The 27,341-nt window shown below is 37.4% G+C and overlaps 1 protein-coding gene across 1 annotated transcript in view; it reads left to right on the top strand.

Moving 5' to 3' along the window:
* The first annotated feature begins 11,909 nt into the window (after window positions 1-11,909).
* The window catches only part of KCNH8 (potassium voltage-gated channel subfamily H member 8), a 219,754-nt gene continuing 204,322 nt past the window's right edge, over window positions 11,910-27,341 (top strand). The window contains exon 1 of the mRNA XM_068404849.1: window positions 11,910-11,985. Coding sequence (XP_068260950.1) covers window positions 11,910-11,985 — 76 coding nt within the window. The remainder of the gene's footprint in view (window positions 11,986-27,341) is intronic.

Raw genomic sequence — 27,341 nt, 5'->3', positions numbered from 1 at the left:
TTGTGAATGTTCCTCTTCTTCTGACAGATGATCAAATATTAGGGATATATATAAGACCTGCTTGTAACATTAATATATTTGTTAGTTCACTTGAGTAAAGTTGTGATCCTTATTTATGTAAGGCTTTTGATTGTTGTTTCCTACCGATAACCCGGTAGACCAACTTCACTAGAAAAACGGTGCTGAAAAGTGGGAAAATGAATTCTATTCAAATCTTGAATTTCAAGCTGTATATTTTAGCTTCTGGATTTGATTCCACATTATTTGATCACACTGTATTGCTAAAGATAAAATTATTCTCATCTCTGTTGTTTGACACTAGATCAAATGTATGAAGGTGTTCATAGATTTCTGTCACTTAGTGTCAAACAAATTAAGGTTTAGGCTGAAATAATCTGAACAGGTTTTTAGTCTAAGCAGAATAGTAACCTGCTAGTTCCTGGAAAATAAATGTGTTTCAGAAAAACACAGAAAATCTTTTCCATGGCTAGAAAACCTCTAAAAAATGCTTATAAAGTGTCCATGGTTTTAGTGTGCTCATTTATCATGAGGCTGTAAGAAGCTATGAGTCTTCTTGGGACAATGTCTGCATTATCTGTTTTAATACTTTAATTTTAGCTCTTCATGGGACAAAAAGTGCTGACACAAATTCTGTCCTGAGTTTTAAACTGCACTGTAACAGCAAATGCCATCCTAGATAAAAGATTAGTCTTGAAAAATGTAGCAAGAATATGCCAACTAGTATATGCAAAAAGGATCAGGATATTAATTTAACCTGACTAGAGAGTAGATTATACTATAAATAGGACTCTTAGACTGCATCTACTGCAAGGCTGGTAATTTCCTACAAAGCCAAATGCATGTATATTTGCCCTAATCCTGTAATGTGATCCTCAGTCTAATCCTTACACCTAGCTATTATACTATACTAATTTTGCTATGCACAGAGATGTGCATACATAAGGCTTTACTTGCTTAGATCCATTGCAGGATCAGGGCAAAGACACTGCTTATAGATGAAACATATAGAAGTACATAAAGGATTTTACACAGAAGGTAAGCTAACAGAGGATTGACACACCTAAAACACCAAATTCTTGGAAACATGCAAAATAATTGAGAAAGGTCAACATCTGAATAAAAACAAGGATTCAAAGTGTCACGTGTACTAGCGCAACCTATTTTGGAGCTGAATGGAGTTCAAGATTTATTTCTTCAGCCAAAGTCCAAAAATAACCTTTTGTTTCAGCCCTGTTGGGGGTTACCTGGGAGAAGAACGCACAAAAACAAGAGGGACATGATTCTAGTAAAAAACTCACCTTAATCCTCAATTCCATATTCTTGCAATTGTTTCAGTTACAGATAAAAATACAGTCCTTCCTTTCTTTTTTGGGCTTCTGCACTATTAAGAATTGCCTGAATCTCCTGCTGTTCACTCTCTTAGACCTGGTGTGCTGCCCACTCTTCTCTTTCTAGATATCATCTCCTCTTACTTAGACCCTTTTTGCTTGACGTCACATATGTTGCACCACAGGTTTAGTCTAAAGTTTATTTCTGTCCCAAACACGGTAACTTTCACCTATTAGACGGTTACTTCTAATTTTCCTTTTCTATCTTCCTGCTTAGGTTTCTTCACCAATAATGCCGTATTCTTTAAATGTATTTTTTTTTCTTCTCCAAACTAACAATGGTGCTTTTTTTCTGCAGTGTTCCTCTTCTATGTCTACCCTTTTGCAGTGTCTCTCTTCACAAATGAATAACTCCAAGTGTACATTCAGTGAAGACACATTTAAGAAAATCTTTCCAAAATAAGAGAATAAAATGTATGTTTTTCTAATAAGAATGAAAACAGAGGTTGCTTATTTAATTTATTTATAAAAATATAGAGCATCTTCTAGGTAGAAAAACATGACATGACTACTGAAGTATGTTTTCTTCTCATAAAGCCATTTAAACATGTGAACTAGTAGAACTAATGAAACTCTTAAGATGGGAGAGAAGTTGATGAGTTGGAGAAAATTAAAAAGCAGATCAATTGGTATTAAGGCTGATGGTTTATATTCTTGGTGGATCAGGTTACCTTCTTGTTCTTTAGTTACTTACAGTTTATCTGTTTTCTTCTGAAGAACTTCTAATATAGAAATATGATTTACTGCACATCAAAAGGTTTTGTTTTGTTTTGTTTTTAACTATTGTGTGATTGATTTAAGTGGGAAGAAATATATGGTGATCGTTGGAATAATAGAAAAATCATATAACCTGAACTGTATCTAACCAAAATTTTATCTAAAAGCTGTGGAAAATGGTTTCTCTTCCTTTTCCCATCTTTCAGAAAGGACATAGGTATTGCAGTATCTTTACCAATTTTATGTATTCTAGTTGATGCAAGGATTCTTGAAGTAAGTCTAATCCACTTCAATTACTTTAAAATCAGTACTTTTCTTTTCCTCATCCTCTCCTCTTTACTCTTCTCCTTTTCAAATTAAGAAACAAGGTTGTTATTGCACTCAGTGTGCTGACAAATTTACTATTGCCTCAATTAGTTCAATGAAATAAATGAAAGATTGTCATGGGATACCCTCCCTGCTTTGTCTTCAAATGTTTCAGCTTGACCAGTTAACCAGTAATAAGTTATTTGCACCATTCTGTTTGCAAGTTGGTTTATACATGACTATGCACACACTCTCTCTTCCATGCCCCCCCCAATATATTAGTAAACTATATAATTATATTCATAAATATTTTTCTACTACCATACATATACCTGTGGTGTGTGGGGAGTTGTATGTGTGTGAATGCTTGTGTTTTGGGAGTAAGAAAGGAGCTGAGATGTAAAACAAAAATGCATAGCATTGCTTGTAAATTTGAAAGACTAAAGAACACTTCTGTGTATGGGATGTGGTTGGCTCTAGTTTGTATAGCTTTAACACACCGTAGTTAATCCTTTATGCTGTGTCTTGAAATACTTGTGTTACTCAATTTTAGGTATCTAGCCATTAAGATAGATCACTAGTTTTTTTGTGGATTTCTCTTTTTGATAACCATACCACTGTACACATACTTGGGTTGAATGAAGAATGACAACAATAACATCTGCTAAAAGGATGGAAAATAAGCTCCAGCCTGTTTTGAAAACTGAAAAGAGGGGGAGAGGGAATAACCAACCCCTTTTTTTTTTTTTTTTTTTCCTCGGTAGAGTTGGCAAATAACTCGCAACTAACTCTTGGCAAAACATTTGATCTTGGTGAGGCTGTATTTTTACTAATAAATTGTCTCTTTTTGTTTAAGTGCATTTACATTTTCTGGACAGGTATTTTGCAATTATGGTAATATATTACCAAGAGATAAACACCTCTTTCTATAACACTTAATGGAAGTTTTTAAGCCTCTACATATGATATTTTAATGATACATCAAACACAATTTTGATCTCTGATCGTTGTACTTAGTCTTCTATGGCAAAGATTAAGACTTCAGGATACCTTTAAAGTATATGTCCATTAAGGTCACATACAATGTGTATTGAAGTAGAAGTTACATCTGACCTGACATGACTATTAACCTTGAATTTTTACTGTGTAAAACAATGCTAAAAGAACTGAAGTTCACAAATATAGTCCAGTTATTGTTTAGACATTATGAAAGATACTACAAAATACTTTGATTATAACTATATAGTGGGGGAAAACATCAATTTTCCCTGTTGGGAGCTTCCTAAAGTAAAACTGATTATCTGGCTTCAAATATTACTCTTGACTTCTATGAAGCTTGCTAATTGCAGCATTGAGAAAATTACTTTTCGCTATTCATTTCACACCCAAAACAAGCCATATAATTGGGTGGTATCCATATTTGCTATAAAAACCCTAAATGTTTAAGAACTTTGACCTATGTCTCTCTAGTAGGATGTTTTTATAGAAAAACTATATCTCAGGTCTAATTTATGTATTAATTTTAGATGTCTGTTAAAAATACATTCATCATCATAGCACTAATTTCTGTGATTTTATGATATGAAGTGATAGAAATAATTGTACATTACCAGCATGGAACTCCTGAATGCTATCTAACATGTTTTAGCTATTAATCATATATCGTAATATGAGATTTTTCACTTTTTATAATGCCATAAAATCCAAGAGAAAAGAAGTAATAAAACCCGGTAATGCCACTCAGGCTTTTTATTAATGAATCCTCTGTCAAAGCAACTGCACTGAAAACAAAATTGAAGGCAACGTCTGATGAAATACCATCCTTTTGAGTTTTCTTGGTAGTCTTTTTGTGACTTGCAGTGATTTATAAAAAACAATGTTGCTGTCATTTACGGCTCTCTTGTCACTTCATGAAAGGCCATCAAAATCTTTGAATTAGCACCACAACACTGCTAGGGACCAGCAGAGCTGTACTGCTAATTACTTTCAGCATTACCTGTGTTGTTTTGCAAGTCAGAAATACTACTGATGTAAAAACAGCTAGTGGGTCTCATCCTGCTCTTTATTGCACTGGTGTAAATCATAAGGAATACCACTGAATCATGTGAGTTATTTTAGTGATATTGAAGAAGCTTAAGCCCTATAGAAGCTGTGTTCTAAAAATATCAGGTAGGGAACAGAAGAAATTATTTTCCACTTAACCAGTTTAATCATTTTAAAATAGGTGTGCTTACGAAGGAATTCATGCTGCCTTTTGAGTTGTATTTTAATAATAGTATTTGGAAAGTGATCATGAAATTTAGATGCTTATTTTTCCTTGTTCAGGGGATATCTGTGTAAGCATGGTAGCATAACTTCTAATTAGCTTCTGTGGATCTGTGGGAGGAACCACTTTTTACATCTGCATGTAGGAAGATCGTGTTTAAGGCTTAAGAGCAAATACCATATCTAGAGCTGTGCTTGTGAGTACTGTCTGTATTCAAAGCATCCTACTATGGCTCCTATACAACAACATCTCTTATACTTTTAGGCTGAATGCCCCTTTGCTTTCACTGAGCATGATCTTACCTTGCAAATAATTCTGGTTTTGTACTCTTTGAATTCAAGCAGATAAAAGGTAATGGATTATTTCTCACAATGAAATAGTTTTAAACTCCAAGTTATAAATAAGTGAAGTTGTGATATTACTATAAAAATGTTCTCAACAGCTACATTTGTATTCACTAAGTATTCAAAGGAAAGAATTGGGAACAAAAATAACACTTGTTACTAACATGTGAACTGAAACAGCAGCATTGTTTTGAGCGGTAGAATAATCTACAAGATCCTTTAACATCAACATTACCTTCCATGCCACAGTGAGGTAAACAGGCATGCATGTCTTTCATGTACAGGAAATACACAAATAAGCTATTACAGTGCTGCAGTCTCTTCTAAATCCAACTTTCTCTCTATCCTTATTTTCTGGCATAGATTTTGAGAAGAAAATTTCTGTTCCCATTTAGTTAACCATAAGCTGCAGGTTCATCTCCTGAAGTGCAGGATGATTTTTATATATATATATATATTTTTTTTTTTTTTCTGATGGTTTGGGCTTAATTTGGTGGGTTTTTTTGTTTTGTTTTCTGATGGAAAACAAACCTGATTCAAACTAGATATTGCTTGTTCAGCTTTGGATGCTAATTCTGTGCATAGAGGTATGTTTCTTCTTTAAGCAAAATTTTTCCTATAAATGACAATGATTATTTTTTCCCACATGATGGTGCTCAATTAATGATAGAACAAATCAGTGTCTTGTTAATTCCTCGTTTGAAATGTGGTTCCATAACTTTCTGAACACTATCCAAACATCTCTTGATTGACAACTGCTAATTTGTTTCTAGCTTTATCAGATGTTTTTATTAAATTTGGTTGTACAAACAATATCCACACAGTCCTTAGAGATAAGAATGATGATCCTGCTTTTATGCATAGAAAAGTGGAGACAGAAACAGGAATTTTATAACGTTATTAACTTTGAGATCTGATATAGTCTATTCACCATTGACTCATTTTTGGTTTGACAAGATGATTGTCTTCAGGTCTTAATTTACCTTCTATTTTCCAGACAACATGAGGCAGCATCTCTTCTTTATACAAATCTGAAGTACACTTAAGACCTGGGTATGTGAATGTATGATGAACTTTCTAACTATAAAAAGACCAAATCAAGATTTTATAGACCATAATCATTCCATGTAGCTGAACAATAGAAATGATGAAATTATTCATTATGATATGTGTGGTTTCCTATATATTTTAAAGGAAATACAAAAACATAAATTGCAGCCTAATATGCTGGTGATATCAGTACAACTAAAACCTTTTGAATCTATCACACTGATTTTTCAGTACATCAGTGAATGGCATATCTCTGAACATTGGGATGCTTGCAGCCTTTATTTACACAAAAAAAGGAAATGAGGGTTTTGACAAACATTTCATAGGTGTTTGCCAGCAGCAGAGGAAAAGTGAGATTTGAATCTTTAACTTCATGCCAGGTACCATCACATATGGATCTTCTTTCTTCCCCCATACTTCACTTGTTCAACCCTTTCGTCCCCAAATCGTCCTTGATCCAGTACTGTATTTTCCCCATGTCATTCTGTTTAACTAGCCAGCTCCAGTTTTCTTTCTCATTTTCACCCTGTTCCTGGTGATTTGCCCCATTGTTTCAGAGCTGCTCTGTTTCATCTCCTGCTGTTCATTTTATACCTCATTCCCATTGAGTCTAATTCATCTGGCATATATTTCCTAATGACGCTTCTGTGTTTTACGTCCCTTGAATTCTGCTTTCTGGCTAAAGCCCCAAGGGTTTCCAGGTTCCCCACAGAGTTCCATCTTTTCCTTACTCCAAAATCTACTTCCTGTTTGCCCTCACCTGTTTCATCCTAATTACTAATCATGTCCCAGGCCCATTCCCTAGTATGGTTCCTCCTTTACATTATGTTCCAGTGAGTTGCTCCTTTACTTGCTGAGAATTCTAAACCTGTACTTTTCCTCCTCACTTGAATATTGAAAATGGCTAAATTTTTTTTTCAGCTGAAATGTTCCAGAGATATGTTCTGTCTGAAGCAGATTGCCACATTTGGCAAAATTTTATACAGTAGGAAACATGGTCTTATGTTAAGAATTGCTGGCAGATGTGTAATTACATGTAGGTCTCTGTAACCCACATAATATATGAGCAGCACTTACTGGGTCAGGCCAAAGGTCTGTCTAACCCAGTATCACTTCTGCACTGTGACTAGCAGCAGATAGTGGGGGAAGAGTATACTAACAAGATGAGTATTGTAACCCTTTTTTTCCTTTTGCAAGGTTTCCCAGTCTATAGTAATTTAGTCACCTCCTGAGCCAGAGGTGGGATCTTTGTATTTAAACTTTGACCCAGACTGTCCCTTGCTTGGCAGAGCTTCAATTATGCAGCTTTATTTTGAAAAGTTGTGTTGTTTTATGCACAAAGAAAGAAAGGGGCCAGCGTTTCTTTAAGCACAATGATCATTGATTAGGATAATACTCTTAACACGCACTACTTCAGACTAAATTAGCCTGTTGATGGCAGATGAACAGCAGGTTGCCATTCTTTGCCCTTTCCTAGTATGTTCAGTCTCTTTCATAATTACCTTTTTTCCATTGGATGCCCGGGTTAACAAACAAATAAGTGGATGGCAATTTCAAGCACAAAAGTAAGCCTAAACTGCAGGCTGTCCTTTCTGATTGTTAATTTAATTTTCACTAACCATTTTCATTTGCATAATTGTAGCAGGTAAATTGAGGTCAAGTGCTTATGCCAGGGAAGCAATAAGCAGCTCCTAACTTCTTGTATTATGAGGTAATTCGTGGTACTGTGGAATATTAAGAAACCTGGAATATATGCTTTCAGTTAAGTTATAAATGAAGAAGAGGAGGTGTGCAATTACGACCAAAAGTGATACAACATGCTGCTCCTTGCATATGTTCTCGGCAAAACTCTCTGCCCATGCCCTCATCTTTGGGTAATTAGCGATATCTATAAAGATTGTACAGTGTCTCAAAATGTAATGTGCTATATTGAATGCCCAAGTAGTTGTGGATAAGTGGGATGAAACATATGGTTGAGATTATATTTCACATACTGTTGAGAAATTTGAAGCAACAAACCTTATTTTCTGAGGTCGTATTTCTGGTCTAAATTGTGAGCCCCTGACTAAATTTTGTTTGCAACGTAGGTGCTAGCAGCAACCTGAATTGTAGCAGCAGTGCTATTAACCCGTAGTCTCTCAGCTCTGGTACTGTCTTGCTATAAATTTTTAATATTTTGAATTCAGCAAAATGCTCCACAGTAAGCAAAGAGAGGAATACAGGGAGTGGGCTATTTACCTAGAGTGGATATAGATTTATATACAAAAATTAAAGTTAGATTTCAACTCTTGTTTATCTGTCCTTGCCAGCAAAAATATCTAATCTTTTAGAGAAAGTGTCTAGGTATCTCGGATACTCAAATTCTAAATTAATACAGAAGAATTGAAAGCTGATTTCCTGAAACAAGGTTAAAATTATCTGCATTTGTATTTTACCTCTTCTTAAACATTAAAAAAAAAAAAGAAAAGAAAAAGAAAAGATGAAAAAAAAAATATTTCAGACTATTCAGAGTCCCTCACTTGTGTTTTGCTAAATTCTTAAGAAATAATTTTCCAGGACTTGACTACAAATTTTCAGCTACTCCTTCACCTCCCTCTTAAATACTCTCAGCTGTTCTGTCTCTGCTTTCCTGAACTTTTTGCTCTCAGCTCACTGAAATTTCAACCTGCTAAATTTATCTGCTTTGAACTACTCCAGACTTAATGCTTCAGTGTTTTGCAACTAACTCTGAAGTTAAGTACCAGTCTGTATTAAGGAAGATTACTCTTGTGTGTAAAAGGTTGTAGAATATGCCAAATTCAAGTGCAAAACAGGATGCTACACTTCAGTTTCTCTTCTGATGTAGTTTGAGGCTTTTTGCTGTGTGTATCATTTTTGCAAAGTTTCATTAGTTCTACTTCAGAAAAGTTTGGGTGGTTGTTTTGTGGTATGTAGAACACAAAACTTTTAAAGCTTAATTGTTACCAATTGTTCATAGTAACACAGCTGTTGTCATAACCAATTTAGAACTGTATGCCATGATTGCAAGTATTTGTAAAATACAACAAACTTCCTCTTTCATGAAGTTGTCACAGTTGAAGATGTTGTCAGCATGTTCTCCTCATAAAGAATTTGGTATTGTCTCTCCCTCTTGTGCATCACCAGGTTTTTGTTGTAGGTAGAGGTTTCACTGCAGTTGCCATCACCTTCTCCTGGCCAGTGGTTCATACATTTCAATAACTATCACTCTGTGCTCCATTATCCACCTGTAACGTGCCACATAACTCCTCTGGCAGCTGTCCGTCTTTTTTGGTGTGTGCATTTGTATAACTGTTTGGGTAGGGTTTTTTTTTTTGCCCAAGTTAAGCCCTAAAGCTTTATTTAAACATTTTCTGTTTCATGATTGTTAAGAAATTTCCGTTGACTCTAATAAAGCTCTAAACTTACTGAAGCTGTTATGTCATAAAGCCCTCAAAACAGCATGAAGTTTATGGATCAGAGTTTGTGTTACATGTGAGGAAGTACAGCATTAGCCACTTACGGCCTGGCAGAGTTATTAAATGGCAGTTTCACTCCCTTGGAAAATTGCAGCCTTTTTTTCCCCCTTTTGTGATGATTTTTGGTGAAGAAATCTTTAAATGTATACACAAGTTACTGTCTCCTGACTGCCTGTAGTAGGATTGAGAATATATTCCTTTCTCCTTCACTGTATCCATACTTAGATGGCATTTGGGGCAGGTCATGGAAAAGAATGCAAGCTGAAACACAACTGCAGCACACAGGCTACAACATATGTGAATCCATTGGCAGATTTCAAAGGTTCAGGTTTACCTTAATAACCTCTGTTGCTGAGCTCTTTGAGAGAAGTGAAAATCTGATTGTGCTTTTCTGGATTTTGCAAGTATTGGAACAGGATTTTCTTCATGTCCCTGGTAGGGACATGCTGTAGCTCACGATACCTGTATGAAACCTAACTACAAGTGTGATACCTGCCAATGAGACTAAATGGAAAACTATCAAAAGAAATTAATTTTAGGGCTCTGTTTATATTGAACTGGAAGACAGAATAATTTTGAAAAAGAAAATGAACATTTGCTGGCATTCAGTAGTAAAAATTGTACATTTTAAGGATGAGACTAGTGATTCCCAGTGAAGGTAAAAGCCTGCCATGAATTTGAGTTAATCGGCTAACTAAGAAACTGATAGTTCTGTGAGATCTTGGAGACTTCCAAAGTAATAGTGACTGTGAGGCAGTCTCCCTTTTCATATGCCATTTCTGAAAACTGAGCTGGCAGCTCTGTATCGACTGTTTTGTACAGGTTTCCAGTACGTGGACAATTGGACAGATTCATAATCTCAGTAAAATACTGCTGTGTTCTTCAAAGCCAAGGTGGGGTTACCATAGGTGGACTTTATATCGTGCTATAAAAGCTATGCGTCAGCATTTTCTGAGGTTTTGGGTCTGGTTTTTTTTTTTCCTTTTAATTATCTGTCATAAAGAAAGACCCTTTTTGTCCCTCTGTCCTGCTTATGATAAAAATTTGGAATCAAAGTCCTCTCTCTGGGGAAAGGGAGAAGCACAAATAAACAGGAACAGCAAGAAATAGAAATAGCCATACTGTAAAATAGCAAGAGATCAACAGGCTTCCCTTCCATAATGAGCAGTGGCTTTGTAGATTAGGGAGTGTACTTGCACTTCTTTTCTCCCGCGTCTTTTAGTCCTGAAAGAACATGGAGAAGTTTTGCCATTGCTTCTACAGTAAATGAAATGACTGTACCATGGAGCATTATCTGGCATCATTTAAAGAGCCATGGTACCAGCCTGAGCAAGTTACTCATCCCGGTGTAGTAGCAGCTTGTGTGTCTTTTTCTTCATTTTTAACTTTTTTTTTATTTTACACATTAGACTTCCTGGACTAGGATCTAAGTCTTGATTCTTTCTTTGTCTGACAAAAAAAAAAAAAAAATTTCTTCCAGGAATTTTTCAGGGAGGAATTTCTAAAAAATGACCTAGGAAATATTTACAATGAAGTTGAAAATGCCTATCCCTCAAATAAATAAACAAAATAGCCTCACCATGCAAATAACACATGAGACCACACACCTGATGAAGCATTCTTCGTGTTCTAATCTTGCTCCCCAATGAACACCTACAGGTGCACTTGCTAGCCCTGCCAATAGCGTTTCTCCTTTCAGCAAAGATCCCAGGCTTTACCCTGCGATATTGTTACTCACAAAACAAGGTGCATGTGAGCTATGATACTTCACGCCTAGGAAACTTCCTATGTGCCAGAGCTGGGAGCTGGACGGGTCAGGCGGGGATGGGGGGAGGAGGAGGGCCGGCAGCCCCAGGGCGGCCGCTGGCTCCTGCGCTGCTCCCGCCCCGCTCCAGCCCAGGTAGATAAAGGTTGCTCTTCCCCCTCTCCCTGCCCTCTCCGCAGCCACTCCGCCCTCAGGGCCGCTCTCTGCTGGTGCCCCCCTCCCCCTTTGCGGGAGCGAAGGGGAGGGGGCGAGAGCGCTGCTGGCCGGCGGGCTCCGCAACTCTGGGCGGCGGTTCCGCACCTGTGCGCGGCGCTCCGCGGCCGCCCCGCCCGGCAGCCAGCGGCGGGGGCGGGAGCGCTCTGTGGTGCCGGGGCTGACGAGTGGGGGGCTCCCGGCGCCGGAGGCGGCGCGGCGGCATCCCCATCCTCCTTCTCCTCCTCCTCCTCTTCCCCCTCCCCATCCTTTCCTCCCTCCCTCCGCCTCCTCCCTCCCTTCCCCCGGGCGCCCTCTGCACTTTCTTCTCGAACCACCCTCGTAGGCAAACTTTGATGGGGAACCTCGCACCGCGCTGGAAAAATGCCGGTTATGAAGGGATTACTGGCACCCCAGAACACCTTCCTCGACACCATCGCCACCCGGTTTGACGGCACACGTGAGTCCGGGCTGGGGCAGCGGGCGTCGGCTCCGGGCGCCCAGAGAAGGGGGATGCATGGGGGGCACTGGGATGGGATGCCATGGGAGCCTCCTCTTCCCTCCGCCCTCCGGGGGTTTCCTTGGTACCAGAAGCCAACAATGAGGAGAGGGAGGCGAGGGATCTCCCAGCTTCTCCCGCTCTTCTGCCTGGCTTCTCCACAGCTTTGCAGGTGAGGAGGGTGTTGTGTCCTTCTCCTCCCGACCCCCTGCGCGGGGGCGCCAGGGCCAGGGGGAGCTGGGCTGCCGCTGGAGCCAGGATATCTGCAGGAAAGTTGCGTGCTGGGCTGGAGCTGGGGCTTCCCCTCCCGCCCACCGCCCCTGGTAGCCCAGAGACTGCGAGGGAAAGGCAGGCTTCAGAGCCTGGGCAGGGCTTTGGCAGGAGGTCTGGGGATTCTTTTTCCTTATTACTCCTCAACCTCGCTGTTAAATCTCCCTAAACGCTGAATTCCTGTAAATCGGCCTCAGCAGTTGCAGCAGCTGTTGCACGGTGATCGCGGAGAAAGGAAGGAAGAGCCCTTCAGCGGCGCCCGGCTGCAGCACCATGGACGGGGCCCGGCCCCAGGCGGGTCCCGCCGGGGCTCCGCTCCCCTCCCCGCTCCGCAGCTCCCCTCCCCGCTGCGCAGCTCCGCTGGCAAGGCGCTGCCTTAACGCGATGAGCTGGCTCCCGTGAGGGAAGTTGGCTTTCTCCCCTATGGCTGTGGGTTAGCAGTTGTAGATTTGGGCCAAAATGAACTGCCTTCCCTTTAAATACCTTTAAAAAAAAAAAAATCCAGACATCCAAAGTGGTGGAAAAACAAACTCGGATTTGAGTTCCTGTCAGCTGTTTCTTGACTGAAAACGTTGCAATCTAGTAGGTTTGGTGTCTTGATTGTGTATCTTGGCATTTTCTCAATGGTTCAGGTAGTGTGTGATTAAGACATTTGAACTGTGGTTACTGTATCAATAAGTTGTAAAATGTCAAGCAAATTATATCATCACTGAGATCAATTGCAGAGAAGCACAGAACTGCATTATAATTGTTCTGCTAGTCTGACGATACACAGCTAATAATGATTCGGGGCTGTATGTAATTGATACTTCATTGTAAAGCAACCCTTCTTAAGACTACTTAGATGTACCTTTAAATTCCTCCAACTATAGAACTCAAAGTCCTTTCCCCCATCCTCCAACCTCTACTATAAATCATATGGGTATTATTTACTGCATATTGAAGCATGCAGCTCTAATAGCAGTTTTGTTGCTGATACTGTCATTTGCCAGAAAAGCAGTTCTTCCCTGCTTTGTGCTCAGGACCCTCCCCTTTACAATGGCTTCCTTTCAAAGGATGGAGCATACAGACTGTGAGCTGTACACACAAATATTTCATGAATTCTATATTGTTCTTCAAAGATCCAATTTAGCAAGCAACATTAGTGATGGCATGCAGGTCTTTTATTAAACAAACAGCAGAAAATTGTCTAATCCCCATGTTCTCAGTGACACGAACAGACAAAGGTGGTAGAAAGTCTATTGCTTAGCTGAATTCTATAGCCAAATGTAGCTACTTTTTCAAAGCAATAATTCTACTAACCTTCATGAAGTCAATTGGGCCAATCTTTTCTTAAACAAGAAAAAAAAGACCCCAGGGTCTTACTTTGAAATCTCTAATGCTAACAACTCATCTACTTTTTCCTGGGATGTAATTGAAAAAGAATATAATTAGGTATTTAAGTACCTCAAGAAAATACAACACATTATATTTCATTACAGGCAGTGAAATTTATCTTTTTTGGTTAGCATTTCAGAATTTGGCTTAAATATTAAACAGGTCTGATCTAGAAGTCATCATTGTATGATTATCAGCCTGTGAAATATTCCCAGAAGTTCACAAGGGAAGACTTTTTATGAACTACATAGTCTTACATCTAATAAAACTAACAGAACTTTTGGAAAATGGTACAATTCAATGGAAAACTGGTAGCATGTCTCTCAGTTTATAGAATAACATCACATCTCTTCTAGAGTGTTAGAGTAAAATGATGAATCAACTTAATGCTTGTCTGAAACAAATTTATGTATACCAATTCACATCATAGCTCAATTTAAAATCTTCAGAAATAGCTCATCTCCTTTGTGGCTTTGATACAGATTTTTTTCCTTTAAAAATGGTAGATTTAAATAAAAAAATATTAACTGACAAATTTCTTTTTCAAATAAAGAAATGCAGTTTTGCAAAATGTGTATACATATCTGAGCATCAAGTAGAAACATTAAAGCAAATTTTGTTTTAATTAAATTGTCCAGGTGGTATTACTGAGGTGGTTAGGTGGCTAAAGCTAGAAGTAATAGTAATGGATGATCCTTGCAGGAATCAGTCCCTTGTCTTCCTAGTTTTATAGGTGATACAGTCTGTGAAAGGAATAGAACTGATACATGGCACTGAACTTAAGGCTATGTTTCATAAACTACTTTGACCTCATACATGATGATATTTAAATGTTAAAATATGGTTTTGTGTCAAAGGGCTCTTTTTTTTTTGGTTGTTGTTTTAACATAGTCTGTAGTTAACAGACCTCCTTTCATTTTAAGCCTCTGGGAAGGATATATTATGTTGTCATCAGTGATAGACTAATCCACCAATGCATCTTTAATCCAGAAGAGGGATAATTCTAATTCTGGGCAACAGTGCAGGAAGGGATTCCAGATAATATTAGAAAATACGCTTCGCTTTGCACAGAACTTTTCAAAAATTCATTCACATGTCTTTTAATTTTACTATTGCAATGATTTATGTCTAATTAGCAATTATAAATCACATTATGAAAAAATTGCTTTATCTCAGAAAAGCACAGTTAAAAACTGCTTGACAGATACTTCAGTTGCTCAGAATTCTCACGGGAGATATTTTGTATTGCTATATGCATGTTATACATATGTATTCTGTACATACAAAACCAGGGAATACATGCTAAACAAAGAGAACTGGATTAATGTTGGGGTGACTCTTAGCTGTGCAGGAGATCCCAGAGATCTCCTCCTGCAAAGTTCACATTCCCTGTGTTGCATACATGGAAGAACAGCATTAAGGGTTTGCCTATCTGGATTTCCATGACAGAGCTCTTGGATCTGCCTCTGTGCAATGATACCTTCCCCTTCTTACAACTATGAACTGTCTTTTGTGTTCCTGGCATCATAGCTTAAGTCAATGCTCTCTCAAAGGGCTTTTTTTGCCCCCTCCCAATAACTAAGCACCAGGTCACTGAAACACTTTTTGCCCCCTCTGGTAGCAATGTGTTTATGGGGTTATTGCCCATTCAGAAAACAAACATACACATTTTTAAATGAGTAGGTTGTGGTTTGGGTTTTGGGTCTTTGTTTGGGTTTTTTTTCTCCAGCTTTTCAAGGTAAAAATATTATTTTCAAGTGTGAAAATATTTCAGATATAAGCCTATAATTAGACTCCCCAACTATTATGAAAATAAATGTCAGAAGTGAGTTACTTCAAGCTTTTGGATGGAAAATATGTACGTGTGCTTCTCATCCCTGTTCAGATTAGAAGCATTCAGAAAAGGTACATGGCAGAAAATTATGTTCTATTGCTTTCTCATTATATATAAAAATACATATTCTGTATGCACTATTTACTTATTCAAACAGGTAAATCCACACCAGAGGTGGTTGTTTCTGCAAATTTGTGATACTTTCTCAGACAGCAAATCTAAATAGGATTCAGCAAATGGCCTCATTAAATTGTATTTTAAAAAGTGTATTTTTAAAAGTGTATTTTAAAAGACAATTTTGTGTGTGGTTGTACTATAAAATGACAGTTGAAGTTCTATAATTATCTCTTGTGTCTATCAAATATGAGCAGTTTCAAAATTAAGTGTGTACTTCCTCATCCTTATTAACAATCTTGTATGATCAGTCTAATCTGAAGATCAAGCTGAGTTAATTCCTTCTTGCTCGCTGTCAATGGTGATAATTTGATAATTCCCTATTTGTAGAACAACTTCTACATTTAGATTTGTTTTCCAATTAAAAACTTGCTCAAGTATTAACAAACAGAACTTTGTACCGAAGCAGCAATTTTCCTAACTTTTTTTTTTCTGGTACTTGCCAATCACATGGATTCAATTTTCCAGTGGCTTTAGTTACTGCTGAGGAGTAATTGAAAGTTACCTCATGAGAAAATATGGATTTAAGCATATCAAACATGGTGTCAGCATGCTTCCACTGGCATAGAGGGTAGAACTAAGTTGTCTCTTTCAAATAATCAGCAGTTGGTACAGAACTGAAAGCCTTTATATACAGTGATCTTTCCAGATTGCAGGGGCAGATAGCTTGCATTCCTCCCTGGCCACCTCCATAATTTGCTTTTCTGTCTCAAACAAACTAGTGAGGTTTTCCAGGTTCAGCAAATTCCCTAACACTTTCTGCAACTTCATTGTCAAATCCTGTGTCTCATTCAGATTGAATCCTATCCTCTCTAGACTAGTCAATGTGCTCCTTAATCATAACATGGTTATAACAAGAACTTCAAAGGCAGCAAAGCACTTCTTGGTGTCCTGGTTTCGTGGGGATAAAATTTATAGAGTCACTTTTCTGTTACATTTTGTTTTAGTTTGTGGCTAGCTTGGTATGGTGATTGAGGCCATTAGCAGTGAAAGCCAGGGCAGCTGACCCAGGCTGGCCCACAGGTGTATTCTATAACATTAATGTCATGCTCACTATAAATGGGAAAGCTGCTGGGGATGGGGGGGGGCTCTTTGCTCTGCTTTCTTCTCCCCTCCCTCTTTCTCATCTCTTCTCAATGGTTGTGATTCCCTGGAGTGATTTGCCACCACTCTGGGCTGAGTATAACTTTGTATCATTTGTATTAGTATAGATACTGTTTTTCTTATTGTATTAAATATGTTTAAATTTCAACCTATGAATCTCCCTCCTTTTCCCGATTCCCTTTCTTGGTCTGGGAGGGGGCACTGGGTGATAGAACAACTGGTTATTGTTTAGCCCTGGATGTGGGCTAAACAAAGACACTTGGCTACTGATGCTACTCAGCAGTTCTCCCCGAAATGGGCTCAAGGAATTGCAGCAGTGTCAGATGTAGGCAAACAACAGCTGAGCTTTCCAGGGAGAGGATGTCATTGATCAGGCTCCATGATCAGAATGGTCCACCTCCCAAAGACAAAAGCCTGTGACCAAAGAAGGGTGAAAGACTCAAACTACAATAAACACTGATCAGCATCAAAGAGGCTTCCAAGCAGTGACAGGGGAAAAGCTGGTGGCTGGTCAAACAGTCCCTCTGAAGGAGTCGCAATGAAGGTGGTCTGGTTCTTTGTCATAAAGATTAAGTGAGTCAGACAGAAGGAAATTTCCAAAGATACATATGTAGTTGGTTTCCAGTTGTGCAGACTTATTTTGCCCTTTTACTCATATCCTTGGATAAGCAAATAATGTGTTGTTTTGAATGAATCATGTATTTGTCACTGCAACAGTGTACTATCAACACAAGAAAAAAATCTTGATTGTTCTCAGCTCAGAGCACAAAGAAAGCAAACACTTTCCTTTCTGTACTTGTCTCTCTAAGACATGGCTTGTGTTGCAGCTTGCTGTTAGCTCTGTTACTAAAAAAGGCAAATGTGATTTTTTTAATATAAACCAGAGGTCAGGTGTTGGAATCTGTGTTGTGTTGTTGCTCTTCACTGGAAGTAACAGAGGCTAGTTTAAGCAGCTACTTGAAAAATCTTTTCCTCTTCTTTTGGCACAAGTGTTGGGGGGGTAGACCCTCATAATTTGAGGTTGTTTTACTTGGATGATCCTTGCTTTCAGCAGCTATAGTAACTTCTGATTCTAACTTGAGCTGAAGTTGGACCTGAAAGACACAGAATTGGAGTGGTTCAGAGGCATCTTAAGACAACATTTCTTAACTAGTTCTTGAGTTCTGGACCTGAGGATCTGGTTCAAGGCAAATAAAGTGTGCAGGTGCCATTTTTAATATCCAATCACTGTATTACCCATTAAAACCATGAAAAAATATTATTACTGTGTTTTAATCAGAGAGCATGTTATTGCTAGAGAAAATACTGATGTATTCGAATTTTCAGGTGGCGTTATTTTTTTTTTTCTAGACAGAAAAGTTAGAATTATAGTCCTTCAGCATGTCCATTCAGAAGGGTATGTAACTAATTAAGCACACCACTTTTAAGTGTAAGGTTCCAGGTTAATGCTCATAAATGTAAAGTTAGACTAGTAACACACTGTTATTTCATAAGTAAACTCTGTATTTGAATTTAAGATCAGCATTTGAAATCTAAGAGTGGAAAATAGTTGTTAAATAAGGGATATTCCTTTTCTTTCTGAATAATACAAGAGTATGATCTTTAGTATTGTTTCTGGATAGAATTTTGATGTGAGCCTAAGAAACCTGATACTCTGTGCAGTGATCAAAACAAATCTGTATATTTGGAGTGACATATAAGTGAACGAACGTGTGCTTTGTCAATGGATTACAGAAGAAACTCTTCAGAGAGTTTCTAAATATTGGATGATTATCAGGATTCCCACTAGAGGTGTTCCATAAATACACTTTTTTCTTCTCCAAATGTATTCTTCTCCAAATGTATTCTTCTCCAAATGTATTCTTCTCCAAATGTATTCTTCTCCAAATGTATTCTTCTCCAAATGTATTCTTCTCCAAATGTATTCTTCTCCAAATGTATTCTTCTCCAAATGTATTCTTCTCCAAATGTATTCTTCTCCAAATGTATTCTTCTCCAAAAATACTGTTTTTTTCTCTGTTAACATTTCAGTGAGTAAATAGGTTTACTCTGAAAATAGATTTATCTTATTGTTATCAGTACATTATACATTCATCTTCTATTTTATCATATTTTTGTTTATGCAGGTAGCAATTTTATACACATTCCCAGTCTTTTTGGATGTAAAGAAAATGTGCTCAGAGTATTGTTCAGAACAGAAGAAATACATCAAAACTACTGCCTCAAGCACATGTAGAAGTGTAAGCAAATACATATGCATGAATGTATTACAATAAATCAGGGAAGGTATGGGTTTACAGAGCATTAACTACTGTTAGTGTTATTCTGATGTAATGTATTTTTGAAAGAAAAGTAAGTTGCCTGTATTACATCAGCTGTAGCCTGGAAAAGGTGAACACAGGCAATTGCTACAATAGTTCTGTATTTTCACAAGCTGGCTTACCTTACCTTGTGTTAAAGTGACTTGAAGTAAAGAGCAATTAAGGAACAACCTGCTCCCAAAGTAATGTTTTTTCTTGCCCACTCAATCTAAAAATAAATAAATACAAAAGCAAGAAAAAAAAAAGGGGGATGGAGATAAAGGAACAAACAAAGCATTCTCAAAGTGCAGATGGGAGAAAGACTTCCTCAACAGTAAGAAAAGTCATCTTTTGGAGTTTCTCTTGCCAAGTGCTTCTGGCTCCTTCTGTTTTCCAGAACTGATAATAGTATTCAAAGGCTTTGGAACAGGTGTTGTTCTTAAAATACTGGCATATTCAACGTTGAACTTGATAGTAAGTATCTTCTGAGCATCCCTAAAGCTTAATGCTGGGCTGTCAAATTGTTTCAAGGACAGCTGAAGACAATTGCATTATGGAGAAACACTTTGTCTTCCCTGTTGATCTTAGATGCAGGACTGGTTTAGAGAAATGTGATCTGGTCTCTTATGACGTTGCAATGATTTGCCCCTTTTCAAGGAAAGGTGGTTGGCTTGTTGTTGGTTTTTTTTTTTTTGGTTGGTTGGGGTGTTTTTCCCTTTCCTTGCAAGTCATCTATTCTGTTTTCAGTGGCTGCTTAAGACTAGGTCTAGAGCTTTATGATCCCCCAAGGGAAACCTAGCTTGAGTCAGTTGTCCCTGCGTCTTCAAGAGACACTTTTCAGAAGAACATATTTTTGAGAGTTCATGGCCAGTTTACATATTTTCCATTAATGTTTTTCATCAGATTATACAAAAAGCATTCACAGTTCTGCTGTATTTTATCCTTAAAGCAGCACTGCTTCTTTATGAAGATCAGTGAACCCTGATAGGAGCAGAGTTATTCAGTGTAAGGAAGAAAGCAAATAAGCAGTAATAAGGATAGCCAAGGAACTGTCCTAAAAGACTTATAAAATGTTCCCTCTTAAGTGAAATGAAGGAGTTAGCTGGTTCTATAGCTGAATTTGTCCCTCTTTGAGAAATTAGGAAAAGTATTGAAAATAAAAGTATAACAACTGCCATTATCATCCAGGTTTTTCACAGCATTTTGTAATGGCAAACTGGCAACATACAAAGTCCTTTTTTTTGGTCAAAGTGAAAGAAAATAAAGCTCATTTTTAAAAATTTTTGGCCTAACTCTACTTTTAGTGAAGTCAATACGAAATTTATTCCTGTTTATAATCAAAGTTTTGACTTCAGTGAGAACAGAAGTGTTCAGGTACAACTTATGCCATGGTGTTATAGAATTTTGCAAATCCCTGAGACAGCTTGTAACATTTCTGCAACTAGAGTCTGTCTTTTTCTTAGAGTGACTGTAGATGTATCCTGCTGACCTTATTGAAATTGTATCAGTATCTTATTTAGGTAAATGAATGAGGAGTCTGGCCCAAGACCTTAAATGACCTTTCTAAATAGTATCTTATCTTTTCCTATTTTTTTCTAGTAAAGGCATTCTAAAAATACTCATGCACTAAGTACGAAAGCTTTTCCTTAGTACCAAGCACAAAATAAAATGCAGAAAACTTACGTCTGTGTTTCAGGAAATATGAATTTATATACTCTTAAGAAAATATGAAATATTAGGAAATTATCTCCTTTAGAATTCACGGTATTTGACAAATAGTCAAAAGAAGTTAACACAGCTTTTAATGGTGAAAATTATTCATAGATTCACCAAATAGGAAAAAAAAATCAAAGAAAATTTATTGTCACAAAATTATTCTTTTTTTTTTTTTTTTAATCAGTCTGCACTGAGTCTGGGTTAGACCTTTCTCGTGTCAAAAGAAGAAATGGAAGAAAGAAAACTGTAATACAGTCTAACTTGAATTTTCTTTAATGAAGACATTTAATCTATCATTACTTTTTAATTTTACCATAAAGAAAAAACAATGCAAGAGATCTTATTTACAGTAAAGGAATTAAGTGTCAGTATTTAGATGTATTACGTTTGGGGGGATATAGGCAGTTTTGAGGTATTATACAAAGCTGTAAGTGTTCCCTTTTAAAGAGAAAACAGCTTCCAGTGTGCCAGCACTGAATTAACTTTTTCTCTAAGCATTACTTACGACTGCTAGGAGTCCAGGTTCCAGCTCTTAGGACTTTTAAGGGTTGAAAGTTGCCAGGGTTATTTTGCTTTTCCTTCAATTTGAACCCATAGAAATACAGAAAGATTCATCTGGACAGCATGGACCCGAAACTCTTTACTACAGCTTTGTTTGGTGCCCTTTTCTTTTTGCCTTTCATCTCCCTCAACAGCTTGTTATGATACGTGACTAGACATCTTATTCCGAATGTATGAAAGAGAACTCTAAGCTGGTCATTTTGTCACTTATTTGATTTTTAGGATGACAAAACTGCCCTAAGACAAATAGCTTAGTGTGGGTTTTTTTTCCCCTAAATGTCAGGTGTCTCCTGTGATGAGAAGAGTATGTTTTTGCATAAATTGTTCCTTTTATAACGTCTTGGAATTAACAATGATAAGAAATATAATGGGAATACTATATTGTTTTAGAGGAAAATACCTTGGTAGGAAAAACAAACTTCTTTGTGGAAGATCAAACACCTTCTTTGGTGGGTAAAAGAACTTCAGAAAATCAATAGCAATCACAGTATGTCGGCAATAAATTGACTTTTTTTTTTTTTTTAATGATCCAAATGAAAATATGCAAAATTTTAATCTATATCTTTCTTTTTAATTATATGGATTAAGTGTGGGATGATAAGACAGCCATTGCATTTGCTAAACTGGATTGTTTCTTTATTGAGTTGAAAGATCTTAAGGCTAGGAGTTTGGACTTTCCCATTTCAAGAACAGTGGGAATAAGCACGCACCTCATGAAACCTGCAGTTATAGAACCGTGTGTTAAGCATTTCAATAATTAAAAGTTCAATGTAGAAAAGTATAGTTAATAAATATTAATGGAAGAGGTTGAGCTACACATTTGCCAAGAATAAGGAAAGTTGATGGGATCACTGATTTTCAGAGGAAAATATATAGCTATATGTTGTGGCTGTTTCAGTGCTGTAGTAATTGTGCAGCACGTAACGAAAAAGGTGAGAGAATAGTGCAGGTAGACACTGTATTTTTGGAGTTATTCAAAGTCTTACTGTAAATCAGTGTTTGTGGTTTTAAAATATATTGTTGCTTTAATGGTCCTGTCTTAAACAGAGCTGTGCTACAATACAATATGGCCAAGTTACTTCTTGGTTATGCTCAAGAACTGCTTCTGCATTGGAAATAGAAAGCAGGATGCATTAGACATCCTGAATATCTTTATTATCTTTTTACAGATATATTTACCTAAACCTTTTTTTTTTGTTAGAGTAGATTTTTATGAGATTTTTAGAATTCATCAGGAAAGTGGCTGTGCTGATACTGCCTTGCAGAGCCTGGGTCTGAGAGTGGTCCACCATCTGTTACCAACAAATTCTTGCCTGGACGATGGCTGTTGCATCGTACTACATTGAGACCTACATTGCCAGGCAGATGATGGCTGTTGCATTGTACTACATTGAGACCTTCTCTAAGGAAGAGAGTGGTAGGCTTGGTGACCTCGCATCAGTTATGTGAACTCTCTGCAGTGCAATATGATACAAAAGATGTTTCACGCTTACAGGTGTGCTACAGATCGTGCTGGTTAAAACCTATTTCCAGATTTAATTCTGGTAGGGTGTGGGTTTTCACCCAACTATTTCCAATACCTTTGGCATCCCTATAAGAGCTTGTCATTTTTCTCTCTTTGAATCTGTGTTTTTTGTCTTCAAATTCATTAGCAATTACAGATATTTATTTGTTAACTTAATTTGTATTAGTAGCCATTATTGATGTGAATTTTGAAAAAGCAGGCTATTCTTCTTTAAGGTGTATTAAAAGTCTTAAGAAAAAATATATTATAAGTGACCTTACATACAAAACTGATTTTTTTAAGTTTTATTTACAATATGAACTGGAGTCGTGATTGATTTTTAGGGGGAAGTGATAGTCTTATGTGGTAAAATGTAAGAGTCATCTTTAGCCAAGAATGGGAAAAGGAGGGAGCAGCTGCGAAGAAACAGCGACTGATGGGATTGCTGAGGGAGCAGCAGGTAGTGCTTTGGAATGAACTAAATGGCAGTAGCACTGTGGGAAGCTTCACTTCTGTGCAGAATATGGCCAGGGAAATGTTATCGTGAATGAGTATAGTTGCAAGAGGATTAAAATCACTGTTTTCTCTCTTCTTGGAGAACAAATTACCTGTGGTCCTACCTAGCACTTGGTGGAAAGACATCTGGCAGTCTTGGGTGTCATAGGCCAATGTGTCTTCATTGTCTTCTTGGTGAACGTTTAGCCACCAAACCCAATGAACTAAAGTTTTCATTTCATCATATTGTAACTTCTAGCTCTTTGATATGGGGGAAGGAAGTAATTAAAAGTAAGTTAGGTAGCTGACCTGATGGAAAAGCACAGTAAGATCTGACTATGGCAGCTTGTGAGTTTTTTTATTTTATTTTACTTTTCTATAAAGGACTGCCTCTTATAAATGACTACTTTTATAAGGCAAATGAGGAACCAGGGGTTTTTTGTTTGGCTTGTTTTAACTGGTTCTAGGGGTTTTATGTGTGGATGACTGGATAGCACATGATCTTGTTTTTCATAAACTTGCTTATGGTATGTCTGAAGGTCTACTGTGGTTCTCATGTTTGCTGTCTGCCCTGCCTCTCTCCCAGAACTTCCCACTCCTGCTGTTGGGGTGGATCACATCTGACCAAGCGACTGCAGAGAAGCTATGGATTGCATCCTGACAGTGAACACTTCCAGCTTAACTCCACACATGGGGCTGTGAATTACAGCAATTCAGTGCTGCTTCCCCAGGCAGCTGATCGATCGCTACAGCAGAGGCAGCAATTGGCAAGAGTCAGGATGGACAGGTGGAAATTACTGCAGACATTTAAACTCATTAGTCATAATTCTTATACAAATAAAACAGGCAGCTGATGAGCTGTTTTCATACTGCTATGAGCAGGATCCAGGTGGGGACCTGGGGCTTTGGTTCCAATTGCAACTCAGTGCTAATAACCAAAGCAGATAGTGGAAGCAGTAACTCTTGGAGTAGTGCACAGAGACTTTGTTGCCTGCCTCCAGTTGGAGCTATGTGAATTGCTCTTTTTCCTTTGTTTTTGTCCTAACTAAACAAAAAAACTATGTGTCAGAAATGAGCTTCCTCAAACAGTGTCTTCAGAAAAGCAATTACTGATCCGGACCTTTCAACGTTTTGTATTTCAGGAATATTTATAAATACAGAAACATATATGTAGATGATAACCTGCTTTAATTACAGAAGAAAGCATGCTTTACTTAGGAGAAATAGCTCCTGTATTCATCTTTCTGCTGAAGAGAATCTTCTGGGAATGATTGCTTGAACTGTCAGGGCAGCTGCAGCCCTTCTGTTTGTGTCTTTTATGGTGAATAACTTTACCATTACTAATTTCTACTGTGTTTTTTGGTTTGTGGGGGTTTTTTTTGTTTTTTTGTTGTTTTTTTTAAACATAACCTGATGTGGTATCAATCTCACCTGAAATATAACAAACTACTGAAGTAAGAACTTCATATAAATAGGTATGATTGCTTACAGAAATCATGAGATGACGAAAAGATTTCTTCCAATGCACACAGCAGTAAGAGGGGGGAAAAAAACAGCCACTATATGCATCATTAAGTAAGGTGCAAAGTACAGGTAAATTGTCCAACTGACAGTCTCGCAAGTGACAAGTGAATAGTACAAGGAATGTCTCTTCCAGGAAAGCACAAGACCAAGTTCAGGGAATTATTTGCCACCTAGATAAATAAATAAACTTGGAACTATAGTCATTCACCTTTTACCCTTACTCTACTTTTTAAAACAGATTTAAAACATTTCCCTTTTATGAATCCTCTGTAGGCAGGGTTTGCCCACTGAAAGGAAGAAAGACAAAGGCCAAAAAGCCCAACAACAGAAATACTGTATGACCTACACCATGATGGACAGATCTTAATAAGCCAAGTTTTGAGAGGTGAGTGAAATAATTACAAGTAAAGCTAAGAGATTAGAATTAACTGGAGGAATTACACTAGGTTTTTTCCCCAGCCTGATGGGGTTGATATGTCATTTTATATGAACTGTCATAAAAAAAAATACTGCCAGGGATACAATTATAAAGGCTATGAGACATTTTCTGCCACCTGTACACATTTTTTTTCTGTGTTTGGCTGACTTTCTAAGATGAGTGAGAATGAAGGGAGAGAAACTGTTTTTTATATTTATAGCATGAATGTATTTTCTCCTAAACTTTTTGATGCTCAGAAGTACATAAAATTGTTCATGTTTAATTAAAATATACATAGTAATTATCCTAATGAAAATACTTTTCTAAAGTGAAGTTAATGAGGAAGAATCTTTGTAATGGTGTTTCTTAGTTTGATAGTTGCTGGTTTTCCAGCTATTAAACTTTAACATATTGCTGTGCAGAGCACCGTGATTTTATTTCATCTGTTTTAATGCTCAGTATTGTAGCAGTTTGCATAATACTTGAATGTTTTGGTGTTCATTTATCATGGTTAATTCATGGCTTCCAGGGAGAGTTTGTGAATGGCACAATAAACTAAATATAATAATAGATAGTTTGCTCTTGAAAGCAGGTGGTTCCTGATAGCTTTTCAGCCTTGGCAAGTGAAGTTTGTGGCAGTAAAACACTGCAGTGAGTGTTCTGATAGCTTGGCTGTGGAAAAAAAAAAGAATCTTTCCTGTTTGACAAATCTCACCAGTATATTCTTTGGTATGTAATGCCATCTTGGGCCACATGACATGGAATATCTCTTGGGCTGAGGATGCAAAATGGGAAATGCTCTCCAGCCAGACTCGATCCAACTGCGTGGCATACTGTTCTGCTGCAGGGAAGCACCAATGCTTCTTTTGTTCCAGTAACCTGTGTGCCAGATTAGTACGTGATTAGCAGATCAAATATCAGGGCTGGCAGCTACATATGCAATGTGGGCACCTGACAGGAAAGGGTCTGAAGTACTGCGCTGTGTGATATTCAGGCCTGTGTGCTGGGACTATGAGGCAAGAGCCAAGAGCTGTTCTCTGTATTATCAAGAAGGTAAAATAATCCCCAGAAATAAAACAAATTGTACCCATATAAATTCTATTTCTTCCTGCCAGTACTGCTTCCCCACGCTAAAGGATATGTTTGTTGTTATTGCTAAATTCCCAATGCTTCCTGAAAGAATTTGTACTCACACTCATAATCAAGCATATAGTGTTATTATGGAAAAGAAACCAAAAAACCTGTGGTTCTGAACCAAAACATTTATCTTCAGTTTTTAATTATTTGAAATTTTGGATCAATTCTGCAATTTTATCAGGTTTTAAATTTAAAAAGTAATTTTCAGTAGTGTATTTTGTTACTCAAGAAAGGTCATGATGATCAAAATAGTTTCAGGATCCCTGTAGTATCTAAATCAGGATATTTAGTAATATCTAGTTCAGTTGCTCAAGTATAGTGGTAAAGGACTTGATAATTGTAACAGAAGAGAAATAGAGAAGTTAGAAGAATGAAGGATGTATCTTATTTTTACAAGTGCAAGCTACTACCAGAGTTACAGTTACAAGACTTTCACAAACAAAAGCCACGCTTGTGCCATACCTATCCCATTCTTGCCATGAAAGGGATGTATTTCACACCCTTAATTCTTTCTGTAGGATAGTTAATTTATGTGAATGGGTTATTGTAAATTAGAAGCGTGTTTCCATCCTTACCCTGTATTTCCAAAATTAGTCTCATAAAAATATATCCTAACAAGATCAGGCTAGTAGAAAATGTTAAACTTAACTTAAACTATACTGGTAACAAACTTGAAGGAATAAAGCACAGAACTAGGTAGTCTAGGTCACAGAAACTCATCCTGCATTAGAAATGGGAAATATCTCTCTTTTTCGAATCTTGGAATGTTGTCAATCACAGACTTTTAAGAAAGGAAGAGGATTTTTCATGACAAGGGATTTGTAACAATCTATGCTATGATGAAACAGTATGTCTATAAAGAGGAATTCTATCGATTACTTGCAATGTGTATCTTTCACAACA

The sequence above is a fragment of the Nyctibius grandis genome, chromosome 7 (assembly GCF_013368605.1).
Source record: "Nyctibius grandis isolate bNycGra1 chromosome 7, bNycGra1.pri, whole genome shotgun sequence".
Lineage (NCBI taxonomy): Eukaryota > Metazoa > Chordata > Aves > Nyctibiiformes > Nyctibiidae > Nyctibius > Nyctibius grandis.
Note: the sequence above shows the minus strand (reverse complement) of the source record. Positions and strands in the feature narration are given on the sequence as shown.